At 35.7% G+C, this 12,727-nt stretch overlaps 1 protein-coding gene across 1 annotated transcript in view; it reads left to right on the forward strand.

The window, feature by feature from the left end:
* The window catches only part of LOC107743307 (solute carrier family 35 member F1-like), an 83,199-nt gene that overhangs the window by 56,809 nt on the left and 13,663 nt on the right, over positions 1 to 12,727 (forward strand). The window contains exons 4-7 of the mRNA XM_016556481.1: positions 326 to 485; positions 1,084 to 1,240; positions 3,610 to 3,662; positions 8,701 to 8,855. Coding sequence (XP_016411967.1) covers positions 326 to 485; positions 1,084 to 1,240; positions 3,610 to 3,662; positions 8,701 to 8,855 — 525 coding nt within the window. The remainder of the gene's footprint in view (positions 1 to 325; positions 486 to 1,083; positions 1,241 to 3,609; positions 3,663 to 8,700; positions 8,856 to 12,727) is intronic.

Consider the following 12,727-nt stretch of genomic DNA (forward strand, 5'->3'; position numbering starts at 1 on the left):
ATCTATCTATCTATCTATCTATCGTTCTGTCGTTCTATCTATCAGTCAACTATCGATCAATCGATCGATCATCTATCTATCTATCTATCTATCTATCTATCATTCTGTCGTTCTATCTATCAGTCAACTATCTATCTATCTATCGTTCTATCGTTCTGTCGTTCTATCTATCAATCAACTATCGTACTGTTTATCTGTTGTCCTATCTTCTATAATTGAGTTTGAATTTAAAAATGCTTTTTGTGAGTTATTTTGTATGAATATGGGATATGTCAAAACATGTTTTGGATTTTTATTGAATACAGTATTTCAATGTATTCCACAGCTGCTGGACTGCTTCGTGATCCCTGTGGTGTTGCTGCTGTCGTGGTTCTTCCTGTTAGTCAGGTATAAAATGCTGCACTTTGTGGGTGTGGGCGTGTGTCTCCTGGGCATGGGCTGCATGGTGGGCGCTGACGTCCTGGTGGGCCGACAGCAAGGCCTCGGTAAGTCCTCGTCCCTCCACAATGCTACGGTACACCCTGAATATTAACCCACACAATAACCCTCTCTCGTTTCCCCTGGGTGGTGTTTTGTTTCACATGCAGCCACAGTCCAGACGTTACATCAGTGTAAAGCACTGCCCAATCCTCCCGAGAATCCTGCACCATGCGGACTGATTCCGTTTCAGAGTCCTTTATTAAATATGAATGGACAGTAGGGACTTGTCCTTACAATTTCACACACAGCTTTCCCCACGGGGCGGTCTAATGAAAATCACACTAATTTGCAGCAATTCTGCTGTTGTTTGAGTTGTCTCTGAATAATTTACCAACCGCTGAGTGAATGTTACATTTCCATTTATGCATTTAGCAGATGCTTTTATCCAGAGTGACCTGCAGTGCATTCAAGTATACATTTTATTAGTATGTGTGTTGTGTTTCCTGAGAATTGAGATTTCTTACTTATGTATTGCTTTGATTTGAAACTACAGAAACTAAAAGAATTGAAAAACAAAAATTGTTTTTGAGTTCAGTTAAGTTTTTAGTATATATATCTGAAAAGTGTATGACCTAATATAACGCTAATGTCTGATCTATACAGGGGACCATAAACTCTTAGGGGATTTATTGGTACTTGCGGGGGCGACGCTCTACGGCATCTCCAACGTTTGTGAGGAGTTCATCGTAAAAAACCTGAGCCGGGTCGAATTCCTGGGAATGATGGGTCTCTTTGGCTCCTTCTTCAGTGGTATCCAACTGTGAGTCTCTTACTATGAACTTTTAAAGGGGTCATGAACTGCCTTTTTTATTAAGTACTGTTCTCTGAGGTCCACTTATAATGTTATCAAGATTATTATTTTTTATTATTTTGTACCTACTATATCAGATCCGACAGTAATGTCGCAACACACAAGTGTGAGTAACTGTTTTTATCACGCGGTCACTATTGCTTTGTCTGTTATTACAGATTGTTTGATATGTACTGAATATTTATGCATTTTTAACCTAAATCACAGCAGCGTCCATCTGTTAAGGATGTAGGCTGTCAAACATACACAACTGTTAGCCAATCATACCAGTGGCATTTACTTCCGTGTCTACAATCCGGCTATTCAAACAGAGCGTTCAGATGAGGGGGTCAAAATAGGACAGAAAATAGCCTATTACTTCTAAATTATGATGTTTTTTGAAGTGAACAAAGGACCAAGTTCTTACTGACGCGGTCTGGAATTTGATTAAAAATAAAGTTCATCCACTCTTTCCTAATGTTGGCATCAGAAGGAAGTTCAATGCAAAGACTGTTTTGCCACAGCTTGGCACTGCACAGCGTCTTGTTGTCTTCGGAGCCATATTTATCATTTAGTTACTGTGTAGACCTGCGTTTGTCTCTCTCGTTAGTTACACTAAATGCGTGAATCGGTGGGCGGGGCTAAACAGCGAGGCTAAATGAACAATTACACTTAAATTTAAATTGCTCTATAAAATGACATTGCCCCTTAAGAATAAATGGCTACTTTTGAATGACTGTCAATTAAGGATGCACAATACGGTTCAAAATGTTTTTTTTTTTTTACTTTTAATCATCAAGGATGCATTAAATTGAATAAATGTGACAGTAAAGACATTTAGAAGAGTTCTATTTCAAATAAATGTCATTCTTTTGACCAGCCTATTCAAATAAAATGGCTATCACAGAAATAAATTACATTTTAAAATATATCAGAATATAAAAGTTATTTTAAATCGTAATAATGCTTTTGCTGTATTTTCTCAAATAAATGCAGCCTTGGTGAGCATAAGAGACTCAAAAACATTAAAAAAATCTTACTGACTTAAAACATTTGAACAGTATTGTACATTGGTCCCATATAGTTTTTAATTTATTGTTATCAGTTAATACTGGATATTTAATTGTTCTTGCTCATTTCTCCTATTTTTACATTTAAATGACAATTGCCGCCATCTAATGCTCACTATAGTCTATCACCATTGAACTCTAAATAAAGACCCTTTTCTCCAAGTTTCTTCAGGATTCCCTGTCAACTGTTTAACCATGATTATTTAATGCTCTAACAGCAGATCACCTTCACATGGTTTTCATAGAAACGTAATGATTTTTCTAGTCGGATTGTGACGCCATCCACCTGCCGTCACCCTCAGATCCTCCTCACAGTTTGACGTTTACACAGCTTGCATGTTTAATTATCATTTCCACCAGAGCCGTTTGGATCTCCGGCACCACACGTCCCAGCTACTTCCAAGCGTGAGCCAGCTGGAAGGTTCTTGTCTCCTGTCATTTTTATCCATCTGCAAACGAGGCCCAGCAAACATTCAGCAGCTCCAGCTGGAGTCGCATTCTCATCTAACACCTTTATTCCCCCAGTGCCGGAGCTTCAATGCGCTTTAACATCTATATTTGTGGCGTATTTACATAAACGCCAACGACACTGTTTATCCATGCCAGTTGGGTGTAATTATGCTGAAAGGCATTCATATCTGACAGCAGGCTAGAATTGTGGATGACAGTCAAACCCTGCTTCCACTTAAAGTCTGACTGCTTCATAAAGGGCTCTGGAGGAAGCAGCGTGACAACCTCACTGGATCTAGAATGTTCTCTCTCTTTCTCTCTGCCTGCATCAAATAGTTTCATCTGCAGGCTTCAGGGCTTCAGGAACGGTCTCCCGCTGATGCACCTCTAGACGCTGTCGGCCGATGAGACTTGTAACCTTGGCAACAGATCATCAGCGCGGTCCTGTGATGGCTCTACAGAGGTGTCACACAGGGCCAGAGGATTGTTTCCTGCACGGCTTTAATTGTGCGTGAGGGGGATGGGATGACCTGTCATTGTTAGTATGTCAGAAAAGCTCATACAGAACTGGCCGTGTGTCACGAGAATCCCTCGGACTGTTCAGGAGGGCTTCAGGGGAGATTGACCGCTCTTTGCTCAGGCAGGCTGGATTTGTCACACTGCCCATTGTTGCCGAAATCGCCCACCTGTCAAAATGAAGAATGCTGTAGAGACTTCGGCGCTGTCGCTATTTATCTTTTATTGACGTTCTAGTTTTCCCCCAGCTCAGCTGAGCTCACCTGTGGCTAATGGGAGTTGTGCTGTGTTTCTGTTTTTCAGGGCTATTATGGAGCACAAGGAACTTCTGAAGGTGCAGTGGGACTGGCAGATCGGTAAGCTGGTGATTTTGACGGTTTTCACACTTGGTCTCTTTTCACAATGCACCACTGACACTGAAAGCGGTTTTACTGCAAATAGTCCTATTCTTAGCGAGTATTTTGTCTATTTTCCAGATTAAAAAAAAAAGAGTAGTTCACTAAATTGAAGGTTTATTAAACCAGTAAGATGTTTTTAGAGAATGCATGTTTCACATGAACAATTGTCGTCGTATTGCTTTGGTAGATACTTTTTCACTTATTTTAAATAAAACGTTAAAAACAAATGTAGAATCTGCCAGTGCAAGAAGACAAAATACATGTATATTCACAATAAAATCTACAAAATTAAGTCCAAGTAAATTTTAACCCAGTTAAATTGATCTCATTTCAAAGATTTATAAATACACTACAATTCAAAAGTTTATTAAAAGCTATTAGTCATTTATGCTCACCAATGAGGCATTTATTTGATCAAAAATACAGTAAAAACTGAAAAATGATTACAATTTAAAATAACAGATTTTTGTACTGGTCAGAAGGCATCTATAATTGTGTCGATTTATGACATTTTTTATCTAATTAATTGCATTACATTAAGATTCAACTGACAGCCATTAAAAAAACACTCAAAATGCAGAGTTTAAAGAAATTTTAAACCATCCAAATAATGCCTTTATTTTTTATCGCTTCTTTTCATAAGTATATTTCTTAGTCTCTTTTCAAAAAAGTACTTCTATATGAGTTTTTAATTGTTGACACTTTTATTTATTTATTTGACTGTTTTCCAGTAAAAATATCTATACATTTTTGAAACCAGATACATTTTCCAGAGAAGCAACACTGCAAAAAACAAGACTTGTTTTTGTTCATTGTATCATGAATATGGGTATTTAGTTTTATTGCACCAAATCAGCATATTAGAATGATTTCTGAAGGATAACGTGACACTGAAGACTGGAGTAATGATGCCGAAAATTCAGCTTTGCATCCCAGGAATAAATTACATTTTAAAATATATTAAAATAGAAAAAAACTATATTTCCTCCCACCAGAAAAGTTTATGCCATTTAATCAAATCATGTTTTTTTCTGACCATATTTCGAACAAGAATTCAATTTCCTTTGTCAACATGTAAGCATTTTCCATTTATCTTTGGAATGTTTTGTGACAGATATAACAAAATATGCATCATCAAAAGCGGTTCGTTTCCTCAAATTAGGCTGGATAGCTTTCATTGCAAATATAAATCACAAAGCGCGTAAACCACACTCCAGACCCCCGCTTTCAAGGGACCTTGTGTGCAACCGAGTTCAGTAAACAGCTTTCATAGCACTGCACTCAAATATATACGGGTCTGGTGTTGAAACCTCCTTAGAAACAACATCAGACAGCTGTGAACGGATGGGGCTGATTAAATATTGCTGTGCACGTGCTGCTGAGCTCAGGGAGAGATGCTGGAGCGGCAACATAACCAGACGATCTGACTTTCAATTTGACTTCCTCGCAAATGATAACAGGCATATTTAAACTGTTGACAAAAGACACTTAACAAAATTAATTGCTTATGCAGTCTGTGACATCTCTACCCCATGTATGAATACACATGCCCACTCACATCATCTTAGAAAATGAATGCACAAACACAAAAACACTTTTACTTATTAGAAATAATTACAAATATCATTCGGTTTGTAATCCCATTTAGATGAGACTTGGCAAAACTAGCATCCTCAAATGCAGTGTATTTTATGACCCTTGAAGTCGCTTAAGTTTAATCCAGATTGATGCTCCTGGTGCGGCTTGATGAAGTGTTGAGAGGTCGTGCCAAAGGTAGCATTTGGGTTGGATCCCAGGAGGATGCTGGCTTGTCACAGGGACATTAGCAAGTCTAGAGTCGCTTGAGGGGGCAACGTCATTAACTGTCAGGGCTGTTGCAAGTAACGCGCTTTATGCCAGAAGAAGGAACATCTCCCGCCAAAACTGTGATGCCCTTGAAAAATAACGAGGGCATGTTGATTAAAATGCATTAGATATGTTGCCACTTTCTTTGAAAGACTATGAGAAAATTCACATTTATTTGTGTATCATTGCATTTATTATATTTTATACTAAATAGTGGCTTCAAATGCATTTGGGTGCTTAAAGGGATAGTTCGCCCAAAAATGAAAATTTGCTAAAAATTTTCTTACCCTTAGGCTATCCAAGATGGGTTTGTTTCTTCAAAATTTTGCATTACACCACTTGCTCACCAATGGATCCTCTGCAGTGAATGGGTGCCGTCAGAATGAGTGTCCAAATAGCTGATAAAGACATAACAATAATCCACAAGTAATCCACATGACTTCAGTCCATCAGTTAAGATGCATGTTTGTAATAGACAAATCCATTATTAAGATGTTTTGTAACTTCAGTCATTGTTTCCAACTAAAATACCAGTCCTCTATCCATAATATTGCTTTATCCAGTGAAAAAGTTGGCTCGTCTGAATTAGGAGAGAAATGCGCACAGATCAAGCATTGTTTACAAGTCCAAAACAGTTCTAAACAAATATGTTGGTGGATTTGATGTGAGAGGACAACAGGGGATGAACTTTTCACTGGAGGAAGTGTTATTATGAATTATGGACCATTATTATGGATCTTTGGCCAGAAGCCATGGTTTGAAGTTAAAAATGTCTTGATTATGAATTTATTATAAACATGCAGTTTTTTTGCTTCATAAGGCATTAACTGATGGACTGGAGTCATGTGGATTACTTGTGGATTATTGTGATGTTTTTAGCAGCTGTTTAGACTCTCATTCTGACGGCACCCATTCACTCACAGAGGATCCCATTGGTGAGCAACTGATGTAATGATAAATTTCTCCAAATCTTTTCTGATGGTCTAAGGGTGAGTAAATCTTCAGCAAAATGTCATTTTTGGGTGAACTATTTTTTTTTAAAATGTCTGAATGTCACTGCATTACAAAACAAATGTCAAACATGGCTTTTATTTGAAGGAAATTAAAGAGTTTTCAAGCATAACACTTAAAGTTTTTAAATACTAAAACGGAGGTGTCACTTCATATTTTGTTGAATCGTTTTTGAATCGTTTTTGTCAGATCCACACTGAAAGTTTTCTAAAAATATTGTCATCACCTCCAATTAATTAGAGTTTTTTTTTAACGGGTTTATTTCAGGCTTTTTTTTTTCTTTTTATGAGTCACATTAAATCCTCGCCTACAGATAGATCTGAACTTCCCCTGAATAGCAGGTGACAACTTATAATTCTCTGATGTGCTACATCGCCAAACAGTGTTAGCAAGGCATCTGAATAAATTATGAAGCCTTCTGCTCAGCTCCGAAGCTTCATAGCCTGAGAACCAACTGCGTTTGAACGGCAGTGAGCACTGAAATATATAGTGGGATATAATCCTGACATTGATTTGTCCTTACTGGGTACAAGCTGATTATTTGTTTTTACCTCAAGGGTTTCAGAGTTGATCCTGTATAGTTTTTCTTTGATTGCTGCACTGTCATTAACAAAAAGATTATTAAAATGTGCTGTGATACTGTGTTTAATGGTATCATAGCAATATCATGTTTTTATAGTAGTACAATTATATTCACCTTGAAGTACAATGTAAATGAATACCATGGTACCAATAATATAAAGGGGCTAACTAAATATACAATATACTTGTTTTGAACATTACAGTATTATTATTTGTAATGGGATAACTCATGATTTATTTATTTATTAGATTTTTATTTTTTTTAGATCCTGAGTATTGGAGGTCTAATTTTTCCCGTTTTTCCCTTATATTTCCCAAACCGAGATAGGAAAAATAAATATATAAAACATTAAAAAAAATTGTGTACTTCACCTACAAAAGCAAAATTGGTGACTTGGTGGGATGCCAGACAGGACGCAGATTTTGTTAGTATTGTCTGCTTTTTCATTTCAAAACAAATTATCATTATCTATCTCCATTTCTGCTGCTTCTCCATCTGCTGGAACAAAAGTTGTGTCCTTTACGAACGCATTTTGAAATGAATGGCCTGAGAAAACACAAGTGAATAATTTAATTGTTTTGTGCCATCCAATTCCATTATGATTGTGCTGGATGAATTATGACCAGAATATCACAGCTGCTGACTTTCTGTCCTCTCTGACATAAACAGCTGAATGCTGCTAACAGAAGAATATTGTGCTACACTCCACACTGGCTTTATCTGTAGCCTCTACAGTCCTTTGGCACAATATGAAGCTGCAATATAATGCTGTACTGTAATATATTAGAAGCTGTTCATAATGTTTTCTATGAAGTCTGTACATATAATGCATTATATAGAGGTACTCGTAAATAGCATGTAAAATTGTAACCATGGTTATTTTTTGCTCTGTCTTATAATACATTTTATTTTTAAGACCACAGCCATGAATAGTTAAGCATCATAAATAAGAGATAATGTACAGTGATTATTGCAAAATAAACCAGATCAAGACCCAGATGCAATGTGGATAGTGCAGTTCATATGAAATATTGATTTAAGTTGTAATTGTTTAATTATGTGAGAAGAAAGAGATTTCAGAGTGATATGAAAGAGATGAACTAGTCTATTAAATAGTTAAGCAGTCATGAATCGAAAATATTTAGTTCCAGAATGTCATAATTGACCAATCAGAATCAAGTATTCCAGAAAGCTGTATAATAATGTATCATTACATTACAAAAATTAATTACATTACCAATACATTCCAAACTATTCTATTCTATTCTATATTAAAATGCATATTTTGTTAAAAATATACTTTACATTTTTTGAATTAAAAAAATAAATAAATTATATATATATACTGTATATTATAACCAGGGTTTGAAATTAACTTTTTCACTCACCAGCCAATTTGGCTACTATATAATTTTTAGGGTTATTTAAGGTTGTTGATAAACATTTTGTCTAAAGATTAAGGATCTCTTTTACAATGACCATTTTTTTTACATTGCACTATGCATTGTTCATTGTTCATATTGACTGATGTGGTTTTAACTCTTTATGTCCTCTCAGGGCTGCTGTACATTGGATTCAGCGCATGCATGTTTGGCTTGTACAGCTTCATGCCACTGGTAATTAAAAGAACCAGCGCCACAGCGGTGAACCTTTCTCTGCTTACAGCCGACCTGTACAGCCTCTTCTGCGGCCTGTTCCTGTTCCAGTACAAGGTTAGAATATGCTCTCACTCTTTTTCACCTCCTCACCACCACCATCAGCTGTATGTCATTACACCTGCTGTAATTTTACTCACTTCCCCATTTTTTTTTTCTCTTGAATGTTGAGCAGAATTTCTCTGTTCTCCTTCTTAGAGAAGGTCTGATTTCAGTATGAAACATGCAGCTTTCACAATTTTCAAAAACATGGTTTTTAGAGATTAGAGATTTAAGAATCCTAAATTCTGCACATCATTTATTTTTCCTCCCAAAGTATGTGCACTTACAATATACGTCAAGATTTCTTGCACCAAAAACAATTTAGTTTTGCATGACCATTTTTCTGTGGCAGGATGACAGATATGTGTGTGTTGACTTATGTTTTCAGAGATGTAATTTATTCAAAATAACATAATATATTGAATAGGAAAATAAAAGTGTCCATAGTGCAGCTGTGTCTTGGGTTGCAGCCAGGGTTTGTAATTAACACCCATCAACTTACCAAATGCAGGTGAAAATAAAACAATTATCTAACTAACACTTACCCACATATTGGTCGATTGTGATTAATACATTATGTTCTCCAATCAGAAGCCTCTAGTATTAGCAAAACAAAGCGAAAAGAGGGTCGCACACTGGACAAGAAGTGCACGTCTTTAAAACTCAAATACTTTCTAATAGGGCTGTCAAAAAAAATTTGAATTTCGAATATTCGTTGAATTTAAAATAAAAATCCACATTCGAATGCAAAAACGTTGCATTCGAATTTTAGGTGTGCGTCATGCAGCCTTATCAGTGGCACACATGATGTGATGACGATGTAGGTGTCATTGCATTTTAATGCTTTTTTAGCCTATCCAGTTGAACCCACTGGATGCGGCGCTGCTACGTTGTTCATTCAAAATATTGCAGAAAAAGAGAACAATCAATGCGGGGAAGATGTTGTTTACGTCAAAACCGAAACCAAGCCGCTCGCGTGACGTCTCGCACAAGAGAGCCGCATGTTTAGAAAGCATGCAAAATGAATGTAAGTTGAACTTTTAAAAAACATGTCTCAAGACTTTATGGCGGTTTTTCCCCATCCCACTGCATCTCATGTTTTTAAATGAAAAAAGTACTCTTTGTGATTGGTTTTCGGTCATTTGTATTAAACTATACATACATAAATGATGCTGTTTTGTTTCTAATTGTTTAAGCAACTTAATTATATATGGTTTATAAACATTAATGTAATCATTATGCACTTTTTTTTCTCCAAAGATAGTCGTGTTATTTTATTGCTTTGAAGAAACGTGCATTAGTAATATTTTGCTTGATGCGCCCTCTTGTGGCCTCAGGAGAGAAGCCAAACGCATTTTCCCCCCTAACTGAAATTATGCCTTTCAAAATGCTAATATAATTCGAATATTGATAATATTTAAGTACAAAATTCGAATTTAGTTTTTCAGCCATTTTGACAGCCCTACTTTCTAACTCAAATATTTTCTAAAATTATGAAAAAACGTTGAAACAAATGTTATTGTTTTATTTGTTTCATATGTAGTCACTGAGATTTCATTTCATTTTATGCAATGCAATGCAATCCGCAAATGACTGACTGTCAAAAACTGAAAACTTTCAAATCATGTTTAATAAATATACTTTAAATCTAAGCCATGATTTCTGGCTTATAATCTGGTTTTCTTCTGATATTTTTGTTTTAGCTTGTACTGTAGAAGCTCTGAATGGCTGGTAACTTAAAAAGTTAGTTACCAAATTGGCTGTTGAGTGAAAAAGTTAATTTCAAACCCTGTTCACAGCAGTGCTTATTTGCGAGTTTGCCGTTGGGTTCAATATAGGTTGTGCTGCCCCATCCTTCAATACGAACCGCTTTAAAAAGCTGCATTGAATTGAAGCAGATCCACAATGCAATAATACAACGCCTTTAAAAGAATGAGCAAGGATTTTTCACTGAAATACTAAGACGATTTATCAGGGGATCTCAGAGGCACTTTGGCTTCAGGGAAGGGTCCAGCCACAATGTGAGACTTCATCTCTAAACACCACCATTACAACTAAAGCCGTCGTTGAACAAAGCCATTAGTCATACTGTACAATGAGCATAGTGTTTTAAACTCTTTCTCCTCGTCTAGTACAGATTACACTGTCTGGAGGAAAAAAAGGGATTCTGCTTCTTTTGAATTGATTATTATATGGAGTATCACAATGATTAGTTTTAATGGTTACGGTGCTATTAAAGTGAAATATGGAAGTACGGAGGATGTTTTGCTGGTGAATAAAACTGTTTGACTTTTTTTTTTTTTTTTTGTAAGGTGAATGTATTAGGACCATAGACTGTAAAAAAAGACCATGTTTTTGAGCTTCAGGATTCATGAAATACAATTAGAGTGATGGATATGAAACAAGCCTCCATCTCTGTCGCCAACGGCAGAAAGCTCCGGGTTACTGCATGTTCTCTCTGCTTGCTGGGAATAGTTAGAAGTGGCTCAACAAAATCAGATTCGGTCTGAGCCGAGAGGCGTTTTTTAGTGATAACAAAAGCTGTAATCACATCTAAAGCATCTCTGTTTTGGATGTCCTTGTGTGAAGAGGCTCAGCACAGCTGTCATCTGTCTCTTTCTGAAATGCAGAAATAATCATGGATTTCAGTTAATGTTTGATGGACATGTAGACATGCATTAATATAATATAATATAATAAATATAATATAATATAATGTATATAAAATAATGTAGAAATATTAAGAAGATTGTAGAAACATAAGAAGTAAGAAGAGTGTAAGGTGTTGTTTTGCTAATTTCAGTATTTTACATACACTAGATACAGGAAAATACAGTAATAATTAAATTTTTAAAATTAAGATGACACTATTTTTTTCCTTTATGTCTCAATTGCTCTTAACGTTTATTTTAACTCTTATTTTATTTTCTTGGTAACTAAGTACACAACCTTTAATTAAACTGTATTAGTAGAAAAAATTGTTATTCGAAAAAGACTGTTTATTGAAGTTAGTAGAAAACTTTTTTTTCCACTTCTAGTGTTTAAAATGTGCACACACAAGCTTTTTACCACAGCTATAAACATAGCTTAATCAGATTTGAGAGCCTTAACTATTTTGTAATTAGCCTTAAGCAGAGCTGTCAATCATTACATTTCTTTATCAAATTAATTACATGATATGCTGATTAAATTTGCCATTAATCTTAAGCTTTATCAACATGTGCTGGAAAAAGTCCCCATATTAAAGGAGACATATTATGCCCCTTTTTACAATATGTAATATTAGTCTCTGGTGTCCGCAGAATGTGTCTGTGAAGTTACAGCTCAAAATACTCAACAGATCATTTATTATATCATTTTGAAAATGCCTATTTTGAGTGGAAGCAGTAACACGCTGTTTTTGGGGCCTGTTTCTTTAAATGCAAATGAGCTGCTGCTCCCCGCCCCCTTTTCCAGAATAGAGCTGCGCCATTACAGCTCGGACCTGCTAAAAACATCTGTTTTGGTTCTGATTATCATGTTTATCGCGCTGAAATCATGCGTTTTAAACCATATGAGTTTAAACTTCTGATATACGGTTTTCTGAGCGCACACATCCAAATAGGGCTGCACGATATTGGAAAAAACTCACATTGCGATATTTTATTTTTCAGCGATATATATTGCAATATGAAAACAAAAATCACCACATGACTTGAATAGTTTATTTAGAAAAAAAACTAATCAATGATTGGGGTGAGTAAATCAGCATAGGAAATAAACAAATTACAAGCATAGATAAATATAACATAACAAAGATACAAATGAAATAAGCAGTACTTTATATTTTTCAGGTAAGTCTAACAGTATTCAGGTACAGAAATTGAATAATCAAATGTAAAATAACA

The sequence above is a fragment of the Sinocyclocheilus rhinocerous genome, unplaced genomic scaffold (assembly GCF_001515625.1).
Source record: "Sinocyclocheilus rhinocerous isolate Xijiao unplaced genomic scaffold, SAMN03320098_v1.1 scaffold827, whole genome shotgun sequence".
Lineage (NCBI taxonomy): Eukaryota > Metazoa > Chordata > Actinopteri > Cypriniformes > Cyprinidae > Sinocyclocheilus > Sinocyclocheilus rhinocerous.